This window comes from Lates calcarifer, linkage group LG11, assembly GCF_001640805.2.
Source record: "Lates calcarifer isolate ASB-BC8 linkage group LG11, TLL_Latcal_v3, whole genome shotgun sequence".
NCBI lineage: Eukaryota > Metazoa > Chordata > Actinopteri > Centropomidae > Lates > Lates calcarifer.
In genome coordinates this window covers 18,726,385-18,745,485 of record NC_066843.1, presented here as the reverse complement: position 1 = coordinate 18,745,485, position 19,101 = coordinate 18,726,385, and the positions used below count along the sequence as shown (strand labels likewise).

The 19,101-nt window shown below is 41.0% G+C and overlaps 1 protein-coding gene and 1 long non-coding RNA gene across 2 annotated transcripts; one reads left to right on the top strand and one right to left on the bottom strand.

Moving 5' to 3' along the window:
• Positions 1 to 2,654: 2,654 nt before the first annotated feature.
• LOC108898674 (uncharacterized) lies at positions 2,655 to 16,368 on the bottom strand. Its single transcript, XR_001963471.2, has 3 exons — positions 16,233 to 16,368; positions 11,586 to 11,757; positions 2,655 to 5,959 (listed from the first exon to the last, which is right to left on the bottom strand). It is a non-coding gene; the product is annotated as an uncharacterized LOC108898674 (long non-coding RNA).
• On the top strand, positions 16,261 to 18,908 carry gadd45gip1 (growth arrest and DNA-damage-inducible, gamma interacting protein 1). The gene is made up of 2 exons (XM_018698642.2): positions 16,261 to 16,690; positions 18,275 to 18,908. The coding sequence occupies exons 1-2, from the start codon at positions 16,299 to 16,301 to the stop codon at positions 18,564 to 18,566; spliced, it is 684 nt and encodes a 227-aa protein (XP_018554158.1). The 5' UTR covers positions 16,261 to 16,298; the 3' UTR covers positions 18,567 to 18,908.
• The last annotated feature ends 193 nt before the right edge of the window (positions 18,909 to 19,101 follow it).

The following is a 19,101-nucleotide window of genomic DNA, read 5'->3' as shown; positions in this document are numbered from 1 at the left end:
CTTAGATGTGCCTTATTGAAAAAATAAATAAACTTGCCTTGCCAACAAATTTAAACTGTAAATTTTATTAAAGTGAGAATCTATCTCTGTTAAATATCTAGAAACATACTCAGTTAGATCTGCACATTCACAACAATAGAGTAATGCTAGGTGAGCTAATATGACATATATTATTTTTTATTATAATCAATGGGTAAACAATATGTATAAGTGTGATCCATTTAGTGATATAAATTTTTTATGAAATTAAAGGGTACATGCATATCAAATGTAAAGATATCATTTACTTTATCCCCACCTCGTTTACCATCTATGAGCAGTAGCCTGTATAAAGATAATGAGCGATTTGTAATATATTTAGATTTAAGTCACCCTCTCACTGAAAGCCATGTTTTTCTGCTTCACTGTTTTGAATGTGTGTTGCACCAATTCTGTGGTTTGTTACACATCAACAGGAAAAGACAAGTCATCTTCTACTCTGGCCACCTGCGCAAAAAGTGGACTCAGTTTGTCCTCAGTTTGATTTTTTTTTTTTTAAAAGAAAAAAAAAGAAAAACCCTCCACCAAATAGTTCTAAGTGCCGTTCACATCACCGAGCACCACGTTTCTCCTCTCCTGGTTGTGTGCATGCAAACCAGGGGGAAATCTGTTGCTGATGAACAGAATAAAAACAAACGAAAGTCATTTTCTTCTGTGGTATAAACAGTTAGTCATTTCACATGAGGACAGCATTATTGTGGATTTTATTTAGTCATGCCTATTATAGAAAATAAAAAGAAACGTCTGAGAGTAAAATTGGGTTTGCCCTTTTGTTTGAGTTCGGTGCTCAATCCAATGGAACGGCGGATTTTATCTGATGCATTGTATCTATTTGATCAATCCGCCTGTCTTTGCCTGTGCATTCGCCAACATATGATGCTGTCTTTATTTATCCGTCTCTTTGCTTTTATTTCTGTCTCACTGTACACTTTGTCTCTCAGCGCATTTCTGTCTCTGTCTGTCCTCACTGTCTATCTACCTGCCAGCCACACTCTCTCTCTCTCCCCCCCCCCCCTCTTATTGTCTGAGTGCAGTTAGACAACACAGACCTGTATGTTTATGTATGGGTTCATTAACAGGCATTGACAGCTTGTGAAGGAGAGCGCCATTAACATCGCATGTATTCCCAAGTGGTGATCCTGCCGTGAGTGTTGCGCTCCGTCTCTGTGTTTTACATGCGTAGTGGGTGACCGTAGTGAAGGAGCGGGGGGAGGAGGTGTGGGACGAGTGGCAATTACAGGGCCAGTTATGGTGTGATAGCCGGCTCGGACAGGCCACGTTTGGCATGGATCCCTATTTTAAGGGAATTTAAAAGCACTAGACGGGGGTCTATTGTGTGACCCCATCTCCCTGCCTCCTCCTCCTCCTCCTCCTCTCCTCGCTAGCTTCCAGTCATGTTTCAATCCTGTTTTTAATCTCGCCAGGCCTCAGCGGGGCCTAAAAGCACAGGGACTGGGCGCGTTGCCTAGATGACCCCCGGTAATATTGAAATGGATGGAGCAACCCCACTCACAGTCCCTTGCGGACCCACTCACTCACTCACACTGAGGTGCTTACTTTTTCCTGCGCATGCAGCCCGTCAACTCTCAACTTTCCATCAGAGCTGTTTCACCTGAAATATTCCTGCCAACAGAGCAACTCTCTTCTCTCTTTGGAGCCCTTTTGTCCCCCCTGCTCCCTCTACTTCTGGCAGAAAGGCCCGTGTTATGTAACTGCACCAGATTCCCTCCCGCACGCTCACACCACAGGTCAAGAGCTCACGCTGAATAGCCACGGATCATTTCTAGTGAAGTGCACCACTCAGAGAAGCGTCTGATGGGCCAGTCTAGTTAAACATGCACCACAACTCACCTACACGCACACTCAGTTTTGCACCCCAGCTCCAAAGAGGCGGTGCGTGTCAAGTGTTTGCAACGTTTCTCCCTTAATGAAGTTACACGTTCCTCCAGAGTCAGAGCCCTCTGTGAATTTCTCATCATCCTGCATCATTTTTCCACTCAAGGCTAAATTTATGCTTGAGAGACAGGATACACTAAAACTCCAAAGTTTACCCTCTCCCCCGCGCTCCCTCACACACACTCCCGTCGTAATTTGTCTGCCCACTGGTTTCACTTATTAAGTTTCAAAAGGTTTCTGGGCAACGTGGTTTGAGAAAGGGAAAAAAAGGGAACCATGGCATTTTTTTGGCACACCGCTCTGCCCGTCTTGCCCAGAACGAGGAGGTTACCATGGCATCAGTGGGCACCTCATAAAGCAGACCATTGTTGGTGTGTGTGTGTGTGTGTGTGTGTGTGTGCATGTGTGTGTGAGTGTGTGTGCCACATTGAGTTGCATGGCAACAACCTCTGGGCACCGCCAGCTCTAGCAGGGAGCTCAAATCTTACACGGGGCAGTGCCACTCTGCAACATAAACATGAACTTTCCTCTGTCTTAACAATCTGATTCCTATTTCTTCTCAACCTGCGTATTTATCTGTCTCACATTTCCTCACGAGGAACACACACATACACACACACACACACACATACACACACTCACTCACACAAACGCACAGAGTTTTCCCCCGAACCAGTAAGTCTGTCAGCACGTTGCAAAGAAAGTGAAAGATCCCATAATTGTAACTCTGATCATAATTTATTATCCCCATACACAAAAGCAACATGTTGCCAAAGGTTAGCAAATCAGAATGATCTTCAGTTTTTTTTTTCTTTCTGTGCACTGGTGTGTGCAGATTTTCATTAAAGCTAGAAATTACTGAGAAACATGCGCTGCATGCTTAAAGAATGGCCACCATAATTAGAAAATGAGCCCACAATCTAAAATAACCTGAGGGGGAAAACAGAAACGTTTTATTTTCTTGTCTTTTCTAGTCAGATCCAATAGCGGAGACGGGGTATAATACAGGTTTGTTTGTAATTGTTTCAGTTCCAAATTGCCCAAAACACTAAGTTACTATGTGTGAAAATCTGGACACAATTTGTGGTTCCCTTGGAAAAAAAAAGAAGAAAAAGAAAGAAGTGAGAGGAGGGAAGGAAAGGAGCTATTTTCAGTTTATAAAAGTTTTGGTGGGAGTTGAAAGGCGTGGGTGACAACAACCTTTGACAGGTGTATGCGCTCTGGCTCACTGCAACCTTTGTGTTGGAGTTAAGAGCTGAATGTGTGGAGAGTTGTGAGCTGCAGATTAAGTATGGAATAAAGACGAGACAGCCTGAAGCGAGACGCGGGTCCTCTGGCGCACTCTGCTGGTGTGTTGGGAGAACCACAAACGCTCCTGGTTGTTTTGGAGAAAAGGTTGAAAGAACTTGAGGGCACATTTCAAAATAAATTGCCGAACTAATGTGTCATTAATGCATGACTCAATGTGATTAGTTAATAGAGAAGTAATGTCACATCACAGTTACTTCATACGTTAATTTGTTTGTCACTGAAATCAAGTTGAATAGAAAAGGACATTTCACCCATATAAACACACCCGACCACTCATAAACAGAATTAACCCATAGCTTACCCCCAGTTCTAACACCACACCATAGATACAACATGTGCTTTTATCCTCAACCCCCACTTATTGTGGTCTTAGAAATGTCCATGTGGTAAATGTTACAGTTGTATGGTCTGTTGTATATGCTTCTGTTGACCCATCTGTTGTGTTGAGTCATATTATGTTATGTATGTCAATTATTTAAAAAAAAACATTTTAGAATTTTCAGTTCATCTGAAAGCAGAGCAGTGGTTGTGCTCAGAGAAATATGAAGCTCTTTTTTGTCACACGTACCCTCTGATACAAAACATCAAGTCATGTTCCTAACACAATATTATTTCCCTGTTTTTCTGTCTTGTGTTTTTACAGTGTAAACTTTTGGACACATCTGTCCCTTCGTCTGCTGATTTGTCATCTCACATCTGCTGGATGTTTAGAGCACTATTTTCTTCCATGCTATGCTCCTCTTCTTTCAAAAAAAAAATAAAATAAAATAAACAAAAAAAAACTTGCAATAACATTTTCTTAAAATCTTCCCCCTTAACTTGTAAAAATGACATCAATCAATTAGATCATGCGACAAAATGTAGTGTCTGCATCTGACAACCAGCTTGAGAAAAGCAGCTCCATATTTCTATGAGAGCTGGTGCTGTCCTGCTTTCAGAGAGGCTGATCACTTCCCTGTGTGACTGGACTCATGCAAGATCGGTTGCATACAAATTAATGTATGAATTTTACAGTGGCGTGATCACAATGGTGAGGAATTAATGATACACCCTGCATCAAGTCATGTGTGCATTAATAAACCAAGTACAGATGTATTCACAACAACATATATATATTTAGAGAACCATTAGTAAGAGCGCTCATTATGCTGAATGGCCCATTTCAGAATAACTGATTATATATTGTATTACTGGATTATTATTATTGATGCAATAATGTGCATGTACAGTAATGTTTAGTGGAGTAGAGGTGTAAAGTAACATAGAAATACTCAAGTAAAATACAGGTAATTCAAAACTGTACTTAAGTATGGTACTTGAGTAAATGTATGTATTAATTTTCCAACACCATTTATAATAGTGTTACAGAATTTGTTCATTAAAAAACTCCTATTTCCTCTTGAGCACAGCCCCTAGAGAATTTTGGTTTGTTATGATCCCCTCTACAACAGAGAGTCATACTGGAAAAACTTTGCATAACTTCCTGTTTAATTGGAAAACTAACCATATTTGACAGTGATAACACTAAAATTATACACTGATACACTGACAATAAATCTAATAGCATTCCTTATAACTACAAAAACACACACCACATGTTGTTTAGTGTTCTAGCCCATACACTACAAATCATGTACACTTCATTTTTTCCCCTTCAGATTTTTATCCCTGTGTTCCAGGCCACCGCTGTTTTTCATTCATTCATATGGTTTGACAATCTTCAACTTACAGAGAAAGCTACATAAGCAGGGAAAAGTTATAGTCAAAGTTACCTCATCATCACATGTTAACGCAGCAGCAGACTTTTCAAAAACAGTCAGCGTTTCAGCATCGTGTAACTTTGGCAGAGCAAAATTCACTCTGGTGGATCACCTATCAAGTTTGAAGTCTGTGCAAGTAGATTTTCATACTTCACAGAAATGAAAGGGAAACAATGGGTGGCTAGAAAGCAAAAGCATTCAAAACTCTTTTTAAAATTTGCTAAACTTTTGGTCCTTTGGCAAGGTACTTTTGATTAACAGTAAATGGGCTCAAACATGTAAGAGTCTCAGTATGGTTCTTTGAAGGAGAGTGACCTAAGAGGGTTCAAACTGATTGCAACTTATATATGCAGCCACCTGGAACAGACTTCCTCACTTGCCAAATACATGCCATGTTTAGCCTGGGCAAGCCTGGCTGATCTGAGTGTCTGCGTACGTGTGTGTGCGCGTGCGTTGTCAGGTCTGCGGTGCTCGTTTGGTCCTCTGCTGTTGTGCAGCATGTGGCCCACAGATTAACGCTTTAAATGAGACTCCTGCTCTGAATGCCCCCTCTGTTTGCTTACAAGGCCCGGGTGAGACAGAGTGGAAGGATTTGAGAGGGTTTTTGTATCTCCTCCTGTTCAAAGGGGGGCATCCTATTATGACTGAAAAGCTAAAGGGAGGGCATGGTCACAAAGGGTTAAAACCTGAGAGTGTCTTTTTTTGGCATAATATGCAGAATGGGCTTTTTTTTTTTTTTAAAGACATGTGGAAAACGGCTCCAAACAGATTTTAGTTTAAGACAGGTGCCAGCTCTGCCATCTGTTTTCAGTTCTACCTCCCTCTCTGTCTGCTCTCAGCTGATCCCCTCCTCTCTCCACAGTCCTGATTCATCCATCTCTCTCTCTCTTTTCCACCAATCAGATCAGCTTGACACCCTCCACATCATGCGCTGGCACACACCCTTTAGGTACCTGGAAGAAATTAAAAGTGGAGAGAAATCAAATCAAAGGGAAATTTATTAACTTCAGGTGTGACATCTTTGGAAAATATTGGGTTCTAAATGTGCAAGTACACACACACACACACACACACATGCAGATGTATCAGGGACTGTGGGGGTTTAGAGAAGGAGGAAGATTACCTATTCTTTCTTTTTGTTGAAGGGAGAGCAGGGGAGGGGATTTGAACTTTTTCTCATTCTTTCATTTATTTTATTTCTTTCTTCCCTTCTAGGAGTTGATGTTAAAAATAAAAGGTCATAATTGTTTGTTTGGCCATATGTGGAGAACAGCAGTCCTCTTTGTTTGGCATAAATATATTGTCATGCGATATTGGAAGTTTTCAAAGTCAAGGGAGGGTCCAAAAAAAATATGATTAAATGTTAAATTCATCCAGCCTTCCCCACTCCACTCCAGTGTTCCCTATGGACCCGTCTGTTTGACGTGACTGTTGTCTTGTTGGAAAGCCAGAGGACTCAGTAAATGTCCTGATCACCATCACTATCTGAGTCCTTAATTATCAAGTGTCTGTGAATCCTGTTTTTTTTTTTTTTTTTTTGGTAATCATATTTTCCTTTATTTTTTACATAGTACATAACTAGGTTTGTATATGTTGAAATTAATAAAGCCAATTCAATTTTTTGACAACAGAATAATGCTGCTTTAATAACTAAAACCTCCAACATGTTTCAGGAATGATGGTCTCCTTCAAAAATTTTGTATAAAAGAGAGCAAATTTGTTTCTATATCATGCAGAGTAAAGATGCACAATGTCCTGTATGTTTCTGTATTGTTTGTTATGTTTTATCTGATGTCAGTATGGCATGCTTGTAGAAAAATAGAGGACTAGAATTATACACTCTGACTGAGAAATCCAGATTTTGAAAAATGGTTGAATGAGATGTTTCTATTTAACTTTAAAGCATAACAAAGGCACGGCTCCCTCCTTTTAATTTTTTTATTATTAATTCTGCTGCTTTTCTTACTGTTACTCTCTTATGTCTTTCCCCTTGATTTGTAAAATGGTGTAACTGAAAATATAATAAGATAAATGACACTGGGTGTAAATAGAATGTTTAACACAAAATAGTTTTGTAATTTTGTCATGCCCTGGAGAAACAGCTATAAGTGTGAAATTATCCTCACTAACACAAGGTAAGTGTTCCAGTTAAACTCACCTATGAGAACACACAACACAACATGAAGGAAGTGTGAGAAAAACTCGCAAAATATCACTGGAAAATGTCCATGAAGGAGAGGAGGCAGCTGAACTGTAGGCCCACTGATGCCATGGAAAGCTTCTTGTTCTGGGCCTTTAACGTGTCACTCACACAGGGGCCAACCGTCTCCCCTTTAAGTGCGTGCACACAAACACACACACACAAACCCATGCACTACCTAAAGGTACTGATCCTCATCCCTTCACTAGACTTTAAGTGTGTCTATCGAGAAACTAAGACCAAGGAGAGAAAGTTGCCAGATGTGGAAACCTCCAGGACCTTAAATTATGTTCCATGGTACAAACCTGCTCCTGCATGAAATGTGTTGTAAACTCTTATGTGCAACAGTCTACTGAGTATTTCCAAAACTTTCAAAAGTGGAAGAAAAGATTTAATTTTAGCGCAAGCATGTTGCTTTTTTGGAAAAGATGCAATTTCTTGTGCAAAATATCAACTTTAATGGCCAACTAGATGACTTATGAAAATACATAAAAGTGAAAACACATTGTTGGCTCCTCTCTCTGCAGCTTCCCCATGAGAAAAGGGGCCAAGCCTCATTTAAAGTGCGGCGCCTGAGCTGTGTCGCTCGGTTCAGAAATGCGAGGCTTTAACCTGGTGGTTTCTTCCTGGAATGCAGCCGCCTGCTAATGAGCCCGTTAGGACAAAGGTGAGTTCTAAATGAGCGGAAAGAAAAGTAAACAAGCCAGGTGACAAATTGCAAATAAGCGAACATCAAGTAGCCTAGATGGGGATTCTGTCCACGAATACAAACTTGCTCACATGAAAACCGGTGACTGTCAGTGTTGTAAAGAGTCGTTGAAGCTAAACTTTTTGTTTTTGAGACTCTTATAGCATGCAGGTGCTCTTTTCAAAGGCAGTCCACTCAGCCAGGCGCTTCTTGGCCGGTGTTGAATGTTGGGCTCCCAGGGTGTTTGTTTGGGTTCTGTTTTGTATGCTTAGTGTCTATGCATGCTTGATACCTATTCCTCTTCTGTTATTTAAGTGCACATTTTTTAGCGAACGCTTGTAAGGCTTTCCAAAACTTATAGCTTATTCAGAAAGGGTGCAGGTCAGTTTTTCCATTCACAAAAAGAAAAAGAAAAGAAGCAAAGGGAGAAGTAAACACAAGTTCACAGGCCTTATATAGTCATGCAGTGGTCCAGGGGAAAAAAATGACACCACACACAGTTCATTATTATAAATCTATATGTTTGTGACATCTGAGCGTAACTTATTTTCCTCTACAACCTTGTGAGTTAAGATCGTAATTAAAAATAGGTTTTCTGTTTCACACTTCATTCAAATCATGTCTGTGATTTTGGCCTGCAATCTTCCATCGTGTGTGTGTGAATTCATCAGTGTGTCAGATGGAGCCTGTTGTGCCAGGCAGCCGGGCAGCAGCGGTGCCACTCTGTGTGGTCAGGGCACAGTGTGTCCTCTCAGCTGCTGTTTCGAATTCACAACTAACTTGACAGCAGCATCCTCGCTCATTCACTGCAGCAGATGGCGGCGAGCTTGCTGTTCGCGTGTGCGTGTGTTTGCCCATTTCTTTTGGAGAGGCAGCTGTGGGAAGCATAGCTTTGCCCACTGCTGCGTCCAGCTTCATGTGCAGGCAACAAAGAGAAGGACAATTGAAATAAAACTCTGGAGTCTGAAAGATCAAAGAATCTCAAAAAAAGGACGCTCCCAGACAAAGCTTGGGTAAAATCTCCCTATATCACTCTGTATCATCCAGGGAGGCTGCGGCCAGTTTCATCAGAGAGTAATCCTTGAGATTATATCCCTGCATGGTGGACAATGAGCATATTGTTGTGATCTTGTTGCCGTAATCCAGCTCAGCACCATATGCAATAGACAGCAATGCTCTCTAGAGAGCTGCAGCAGTGAATAACACACTGTCCAGTCTTAGCACAGCAATCCATCTGCCACCGGCTCTCTGTGTCTGAAAATATCTCCACTAGAATCAAAACAGAGAGCGGCATTCATGGTGTTCTCCAGAAACACAAGAAACAATATTTATCAGTTTTTTGACTATATTCTCAATCTGTTTTTGTTCATTTTCATTAAGGATGATGCCAAAATGCAACTGCAAATTTTTTGCTCCAAAAAGGACCATAACACGGTACAGCCATTCAAAGCCTCCTGGAGTCTAATACGAACATGATTTCACTTTTGGTCATAACCTCGAGTGTGCAGAGAGGAGATAGATTAAAAATGAGGATGGGGTGAAGCCATCTGTTTTGCGGTAGAATCAGAGAGACAGAGGAAGAAATCTGGAGGAGCCGAGGCTCATAAAGAAACGGCAGGCTCAGGCCAAATTGTCAGTCAGTTAGTAGATGAGATGTCATGCTAGCCAGACATGCTAGACAGGCGGGCGGCGTTGCCTGAGGAGGAATCCTACTATTTAATGTGCCTGTGTAACGCAGCTGATTCACCACTACACCATCCAGTCTAATAGGTTTTGTTCTGGTGAATCACTCCAGGTTTCCTTAATGGAAAAGCCAAGCATACTGCTCTAACATTGGGTGACAAGGGCACCTTGGGTTTGCAGATGTTCACGCAGATGACAGATGGCGCCGGCGCAGCTAAGGGAGCAACGGGAACGATGTCTGCGCCAGGCTGGTGCCACATGTACCACCCCTCCCTCTTAAATTCCCCCCTCTGTACTGCAGAGTCCCCCATCCCAAAAATCTCCAAAATGAGGGGTGTAGCTGTGTCTAAGTGTTTGTGCCTATCCATGAATATCTATCTGAGTGTGACAGTGGACATGCTGTGACTCAGCACCCTGCAGTTAGGGCTCAAGGGACACACCAGCTAGAACAGCACGTGTCCCATGTGTCTGGGGGATCCAGGCTAAATCAGGTGGCAGCTTGAACCTTGAATCATTCAGTAATTTCACTTTCTCATAAGAAGAGGAAGATTATATAATTTCATGAGCTGACTGAAAACGCTGTCTATGGCTAACTTTAGCTGAATGAGAACCCTGTAAAAGAGTCTGAACATGATGTGCTAACAGACTAAAGCTGCATACCCCAGGCGAAAAGTCAGCATTGATGTTCCACATAGGAGACATGACAATAATGAAACAGCATTGCAGTGTAAAGCTAGTTAGTCCTATGATAATAAATGGCCTATGATCATGACAAATGTGAGATCAGACTATAATCCAAAAGTAAAAGCACTTAGGGTGACTACTAACCTCCCCACGACTCTTAACGGATAAGCAGTATAGATTGTGAATGAATGAATGAAAGGAATGAATGACTACTAACCAATGTGTTTGGTCAACATAAAAGTAATTCATGTGGAGTGTAAACTTAACCCAAATAAAGTAAAGAGCAGGACAGAACTGCTAGCTGTTAGCCTGAACTCTATTAGCATCTATGAATACTACATGTGCTTATCGTTAACAGGGTTTGTTTTAAGATTTTACATTTTATGATGGTGCAACCTAGGGATCCTCTTTGGTGTGGAAGTTTAACACCTGTGTCATTAGCTGGTTAGTTGGACATGCTAATGTTTGTGACTTTCATCAGAGCAGACAAACACTAAAACTTTTGCTTTTGTTTTTAAATTGGGAAAGGATAAGAAAAGACACCGCACTCCAAACTCTTTTAATGCTGAGTATTGCTCTGTCTACAGCCCCATGCCTACCACTTCTGCATGTTAAGGAATCCAGAGCTTGACAGACCTGCTGTGCCTACGTACTAAGCTGTGATTGGACAGACTGTTGTACAGGGGAGGCCTTTAGTGAACTATTAATTTTATCTTTAGAAGTGTCTGCTTTTGGTGAATCTAGAGGAGCTTGGATGTGCCAAAAGCATCTCTTTTCCAACTCACTGAGGTGGAAATTTCTAATGGTGGCTGTGGAAAATAAATGAAACTCTAGCACTGTAAAAGTTTCAGTCATACTATACCTAACTGCCCTATCAATGGTCACTTCTCTGGTGATTTGGCAGCAAGAAAGCATATTCAGTACCTCTGGCAGGAGATTTCATAGAAACCAATGACATTTACAATAATGCCAACTGGAAGTGCAAACAGTAATAGCTCTGTTGAGCAAGTGATAGCAGTAACACTGATAGTCCGGCTGTATCAGTGGAAAAAGCCTAGTGATTAGATCATTTGATGCCAATGTGCAGAATGAGGCATTCAGTGTGGCATTTTCAGGCATTTTCATGTCAGATGAGAGCAACAATACTGGTGCATTAATATAATGTGGAATAATCTCTCACTTCAGACTCAATTGAAATCTATCAGTAAAAAGAGGAATTTGATTTAAGCACTGGCTCTTCATACAGACAGATTAGGAGCCCTGAAACCCCAGGAAGCCACAGAGAAGAAGAGGACGGCTGTGAACAGGTAGAGCTGATAATTACCTCCATTCATCTTCACTGGACCCCGGCACTGTTTTATGAAGGTGCATGAGTGCAGGCCCACATTTGATGAATCTCCCCTTAAATTAGCAGTCACTGGTGGATCGAGAGCCTCCATCACTCCGTATGCTCCCATTCATCATCTCATTAGGACCCTGGGCTGGGCTGTACAGGCCTGAGGACTCCCAAAGAGAAAGGAGAAACTATGAGCTCCATCATAGCTAAACATTTTGGGGATGTTATCGTGGTTGTTTACAAATCTGTCAAATTGGGCACGTACACAGTTTTTATAAACCACAATCTGTTCAATTCCCAAGGCTGTTTGATCATTTGTAGGAAAAAATCTTAATGTATCAGGGGCAGAGAGTGGCACAGTTGTTTACTATCGCGGGAATCCATTGCCATTACAGACCGGGAACAAATGCCAAATCCTTATGTAAACCCAGTGTGTGTATATGTTTATAGGAATGTGTTTCTCTTCAGGTGTTTACATGAGCATGAGATATAAAGATTTGTGATGCAAGATAATTTAGTTAAAATGTTACAGCCATTATGTGGCAGGAAATGCAGTAGGAGTCCAGAGAGTCCCAGCCTGCAGTTTTTACTGCACTTTTTGCTGTTAAGTGAGCAGAAATAAAAGCTCTCTGGTGGTTACACTGCTCCACTCCCCTCGTCTCTCCATCACCCCTGTGCCCAGGTGGGTGAATCTTTCAGAAAAGCCACAGTCGCCCCTGCATTTTTTTTCACAGACTGAGTGGAAAGTGCAGCAGGGCACTTAGACACCCCCACCCACCCTCCTCAAGCAACCCCCCACACCACCCCCACCACACTCCAAACACATCACTAACTGGATCTCCATGTGGTACATCTATTACCGTAAAATACTCTTCTGCTCCCTGCTGCTCACTATCCTCCGCTGCCCTCCACTCCCCCCCCCACACACACACACATCAGCCCCCGCACCCCTAACACCACCACCCAAACTGCACCACCACCAGCCCCCCTTCATAAAACCGCTTACGCTGGCAGTTCTGAATTGGGTTAAGTCCAAGTTTAACATTAGTGGGGGGGGGGGGGGGGGGGTTGGGGTGTTTAAAAAGCAGCCTGCGGAGAGCTGCAAGAGTGATCACAGCCATAACTTAAGCCCCAGTAAAAAAAAAAAAAAAAATCTGCACACTCCTTATTGCTTTGTTGTGAGCATGATGGGCTCTTTTTTTTAAACCACAAATTGAGAAATCAGTAATGCCATACAGACGTGCAGATTTTACATGTTTGAGGAGGAAGCCTAAGTCCTCTATGGGCAATTTACATCGAGGCTGCCAAGGACAACATTAGTTACCTTAGGATTATTAATTTCTGCATGATGTTCCTGTGGAAAGCAGTAATTTATCACCAGCGCTGCGGGGACTCGTCTTACCAAGGAACCCTTTTTTTCTCTTACTTTGTGCAGTATAGCCACAGTATGCTGTCATTACCAGGAAATGGAGATATTTTGGGGCTCAGCTCTCTTTTATTTGGATTTTGTCCTCATCCCTTGTTCTGGGGAAATGCTGACAAATCTCATTCTTGGTGCCAGATTCTGAGTAAAACCCTGTCATTGTTTAAGGCCAACAAAAGAGCGGTTCATTTAGACTCAATTTATTATGATTTCGTCTTTGTGTCAACAAATAGTAACACTGGCTTGGCAAATTGCTTCACAGTAAATACAAAACCAAACGTTGGCTCTCGTGTGTGTGTGTGTGTGTGTGCGAGAGAGAGAGAGAAAGAAAATATTCTATTATTACAAAGGAAATGCCTTTATACTTATTCAACCCCTTAATATATGTTAACATGACAACTAAGCAATATGCCTGTGACTTTTTCGTGCAGTTCATTAAGTGCAGAAAAGCTTAAAGCAGATTTCCACATGGCATCCTACTTAAGTATCTGAACCACAGCTGCATGGGGGCACCACTTATAAAATCATGAACTGTGATAACAGGATTAAATGGGTGCAGTGAAGCAAAGGTCACTGACATGAGACTAAAGCTCTAGCAATTTGGGCATGAATTTTGCATGTGTTTATAAGAATGTGGAGATCATTAAAATTTAATTAGATGGCCCACATGGACATGGGCCACTGATGATGCTTTTTACTGTATTTAAGATATCTTTCATTTAGGTTATGAGAGGGAGTGAATTAAAACATGCACAACTACAGAAATGGATTGTTCTGAGAAAGGTGAAAAAAGCAACAGTGACAATTCTGGATTTTTCTTCATTGAAAAATCAAGAATCTATAAATATTATTGTTTAACCGTTTAACCGCTGGACAATAGATGTGTCATACTTCACTGAAAAATTCATTCTTAAAGAATGTGCAGAGGTTTCAAGTTTTCACATTACACTTTTTAAGGTCCCATATTTGACCATTGGCTTTCAAAGAAGTTGTCATATCACAAAGGTCTGCTCATAAATACACATCCAAACTTGAAATTTAAGTGAGCACAGAAAAACTTTCCTCCTTCAGCAGATGAATGTGAAATGTCTGTCAGTGTCAAACTCTGCACATACATCATTCTGAACTGTGAAGAACCAACATCCAAGTGCAGTAACAATAAGCAGAACACATTTTTGACTGGAGGGGGACATTAAAATGGTACTGGTTGACTATTTATGTGCAATGGTAACTTTTTCCAGTTTCTGGCACCACAGAGTCTAAAGAAACAGGCACCAATGTTGGCATTAAACCTCACCAAGTCCAGGTTGTCAACACCAGCTCTGGTGTGTATGAGTTTCCCCATCCATACGAGTCTTTGAGATACTCAGTGGCTCTAGCTGTACTTGGGCTCTGTTCTTCCAAGGTAATAACCTGAACTGTTGGAATTGCCAAGATCTGCTCTCGGGTTCAACTTCTACACAACCCTGGCTACTTCTGCTGAGAGATCTGTAGTTCATCTTTGAGTGTTTTGCCAAGAACAGATGTGACCTTTCACATCTGACCAACACAGGAGGTCAAAGTGTAGCACTGGGCTGACCCGTCACTGTTCATCTTCAATGTAGTTAAACCTCTCAGTAGATACTCTGGATCACTAGCAACTTTGTTCTATACAAATGAACTGTATGTTAACAGACATGTCATTCCAAGGGATAATTCAGGTGTGCATGTTCTATATAAGTTCCCTAAATGTGTCTTAACACACAACCCATCCCTCCTACTCACATACTCACTCAGAAATAGACCTGTCATCTTGCCACCATCCCCTTATCGTCTAACTGCTAACAAGCCTATTTGCCTGTGACTGACGTTGATGTGATCCCTAAAGCCCCGGGCTTGGCATCAGATCGCTCCTAAGCCAAATTAAGCCTCTGTCATGCCCACCCCCACCTCCAGCCTAGTGCTACCCCTGCCATGGGAACCCTAAATCTTTAATGACGATGGAGAGCTCTGCGCGCTCCCACGACACAAAAGCGATGACATCTGTCTCTGTAAGTGCTGCACTCCAGAGCAACCCCATTTGTTCTATCTCCGCTTCTTGAAAAGAAATTAAATATAAAAGTTGAGGGAGGGTGGAGGTTTCTAAAAGAGGAAGGAGGAGGTGGAGCTCAGGAGGTTAAAACAAAGATCCTTTCTTTCAGAGGTTTATTCCCCTGCCCAGTGGTCCCTAAATGTTCAAAGAAGGTGTTAAAAGAGTCTCAGCTCCCCCTCTTGCTCTGGTGCTCTGGCTACGGCCCACCTGCTCACAACTACTTCCAAGTCACTGGGGATGTTGAGTGGAAAACATGCCCCCCAAACACTGAGTCTAACGCCTGGAAGTCAAAGTCACTGAGTGCACCTGACATTATGAAAGTGATTAATTCACTGAGCTAAAAACCTTTTGACTTTTTACCACCACAATACCCCAGTGCAACAAACCAAAGAAAAATGATTTCAGATGAAATAACATTTGATAAAAATGTCTGAAACTAATATTATATAGCACACCACAGGGAGAAAGAGCATTTGTTTAATGATACTAAAGGATATACAGTGTAAGATGTGTTGAATAAAAACTTTTTTGTTCTCTTAGACCCACAATGTACTTGCCACATACAGTCTCCTTTTTCCCATGTCTTTCATCTAATGCTGCAACTAACAGTAAGTTATAACTGATTAATCTAAATCATTTTTTGTAATTAATCATTAGTCTGTGAAATTTTAGAAAAATAGTGAAAATTACATTACAGTTCCCCAGACACGAAAACTGCTTGTTTCTTTGGACCAACAGTCCAAAGACATAATATTTTCAATCCTACTCCTTTCAATCATACAAAACAGAAAAAGTAGTAAATCCTCTCATGCAAGAACTGGAAATAGAGGACATTTTCTTTCTTTTTTTTTTTTTTTTTTTGTCAATGGAATCTATCAAATATTATCATTCTTATCAAATCATTTTCTGTCAGTCAACTCATCTATCAATAGATTATATAGGCTAATTGAGCACAACGTCCACCCTTTTACTTTTGCTGTTTTTTGACACAATTACGGCACTTTGAAATGGCTTTTTGTGATCAAATGTGCTATATAAAAATTGGCTTTCCCAGTGATTTACATTGTGATATTACCTGGTCAAGGACCCATTTCAAAGTACAGAATGAAACATTAGGAGAGCACTTTGAAGACTCCTGTACCGTGCTGAACAGGCACTGCAGTAGTCACCTACGACTTCTCCGGGTCCTTTTAGGGGATGAAGAAAGATGGCGGCGTCCATGCTGTGCAGGAGGGCAGTGGTGTTGTGTAGGACTTTTAAGGGAGTTTCATCTTCTAAAACTGCGAACTCTCAATATGGGCTTCTATTGCAGACAGCGTCTTATAACCCCAGACCCTTAAAATTAAACCTCCATGAGCCGTATATCCCAGATAAAGACAATGCGAAAACGCCGGACTGGCAGAAGACGGCCCGATATGACGGGAAACTGTACGGTCGCTACGGCTCAGCGTCAGGTGTCGACCCCGCGTCGCTGTGGCCGAGCCACGAGCAGCTGGACAAGATCATCGCAGAGGAGAACGAGTGGCACCCTCCGTTAGAGGTGTTGCTGAAGAACATTGAGGCCAAGGAGAAGGAAGAAACCGAAAAACGGCTGGCGAAGTAAGTCATGCTAACGTGGCTAACGTCAGTGCTTCAACTGACGGCCTGACGATTTGAACTGTGCAACCTCCACCTATTACTCTCTGATCTCGGTTCAGTCTTCTGTTTGTACTCATCTCAAACACTCGATTTTATAAGCGTGCTTAAACATGAAGACGTTTCCTGACATTAATCTTTAGCCCCAATTTAACACTTTCATAAATGTAACTGCCACATAGTTGTTTAGCAACACCTTTATTCCCAAAGTCCGCTAAAGATTTTCTAACTACCTCGATGAAAAAAAAAAACATCTTAATTTAAAATTATTCACTGAGAAAGTGAAACACCACGGGCACCGGAATAAGGAACGTCTTTTTTATACAGGCTCATACAAAATGGATAAAGCTCATATGTCCAAAGTAGTGTTACCATTGCCACAATACAAATTAATGACCAGATTATATTCTACTGAAGAGATAATAAAACAGACAACACATGCAGTCTAATCTGTGTGTGAAGTGAGGCTGTCATGACTCTTTCCCGAGGAAAAAACTGATTTAAAAAAAAAAAAACCTACATAGACGTCTAATGGATTTAATATTTACCATTTGTAGATCAGAAATTCAGTTCTTACTCACTTTTTAAAATAGCTGAGCAGCTGAGTGTTATCTTCACCTGTTTTTCAGAAGCATGTTTTTAAACACTGGAAAATGCATAACTCCTTAGTCTACAGATAATGAAAGATGTGAAGAAATATTATTGTAAAGTAACTACAACTAGTCAGTAACCATGAGGACTGTCATTAGTTAGATTGTGCTGTCCCCATTTGTGAGTCAGTGGCTTTTGTTGTCTTTTTGTGATGCTTGTCACCTGACTTTTCAGTGTAAAACCTATGAAGTACATGTGACAGACAAATTCTATGAACCCAGCTCTGCTGAGGCTGTGACCTTCATTTTAACAAAAACAAAACTGTAAAATGGATGAAGAGCTGAAGTCAAAAACTTTTATCATAACATTTTATAATCAGGGCTGGTTGTCTTTTAAAAATTCCAGTTTTTATTGCAGATATAATGCCTTTGTTTTGATATTTATACTTAAATTATACTGTTTCTGATTTATTTTAGAGACATGGACACCAAAAAAAATGGTTTTCATTTAAAAGGAGACAAATTTCTCATGATAAATGATCATGATAAAGTAGCTATAGAAGGACTTTGCCTGAATAAAATACAAGCAAATGCTTTAGTTTACATCTAAAATATTGGAAAAAAGGTTAGCATGCTATCATTTGCTGACATGCAAATATGCTCTGAACACAAAGTACACCTGAGGCTGATGGGATTGTCATCAGTTTTACAGGTATTTAGTCATAAACAAAGCACTGGGAATGTTGATGATGGCACTAGATGAAAAACTGTGTGTCATTTATTACATTTTGTCCTGAGGGAAGCATAAATGTCAAAACAAAGTTTCATGGTGATCCATCCAGTGGTTGTTGATACATAGTTCGCAAATGATGGGGCAGTCCACCACTCTGGTTTTGGTGAAATGTTTCAAGTACCGCATTAACATCTGTTATACTCATCTTTTCTTTTTCCATTGCAGAGAGAGACTCATAGCAGCAAACATGGCCAAAATGCCAAAGATGATAGCTGACTGGCGCAGAGAAAAGCGTGAAACCAAACAGAAGCAAAAGGAGGAGAAGGCTCGCCGAACAACGTTGCTGGCTCAGGCCAGAGAGCGTTTTGGCTACGCAGTGGACCCCCGCAGTCCCAAGTTCTTGGAAATGGTTGCTGAGATAGAAAAGGAAGAGAAGAAGAAGAAGAAACTAATGAAACGCAGACTGAAAGAAGAGCACGCGGCAGCTCCTGTCACACCGCCTGCTGCCTCCTCATAGTCTTGGACTGAGTCATTTTAGGAATAAATAACTGTTGGGCCTTGGTCTAATTGTGTTTAATGAGACGGAAAGTGTACTGCATAACACAGTTCAGTGGGACAGTTGTTTAAGAGTATCTGAAGAACAGGTTGGTCTTTGTTTTGTGTCAGTACAGATGCTGTCAGACATCTGTAATGACCTGGATCAAAGAAAACCACTTCCATGCTTTTTTTGCTCTGTAACAAAAAAAGAAGTTTATCCATTGTTGCTTGCCCTCTTTCTTTTGTATATTTAATTTTTTTCATGACCTATGTATTTAGCTGTCATTGAAATAAACAAATCTGTCTATTACAAGATTACAAACTACAGAATGATGATACTTTTTGGTATGGTTTAAGACAAAACACAGACATTTGTATGTAAGATTTATTTATGCAAAAATACTTTTTATACAGTTTGAAAGTTTTTGGAAAGTGCACGCACTGATCCAGATGTGTCTAAAGACTGAATTTTGATTAATTCCAACACACAAAGATGGTGAAAGTGAGTTAGAACA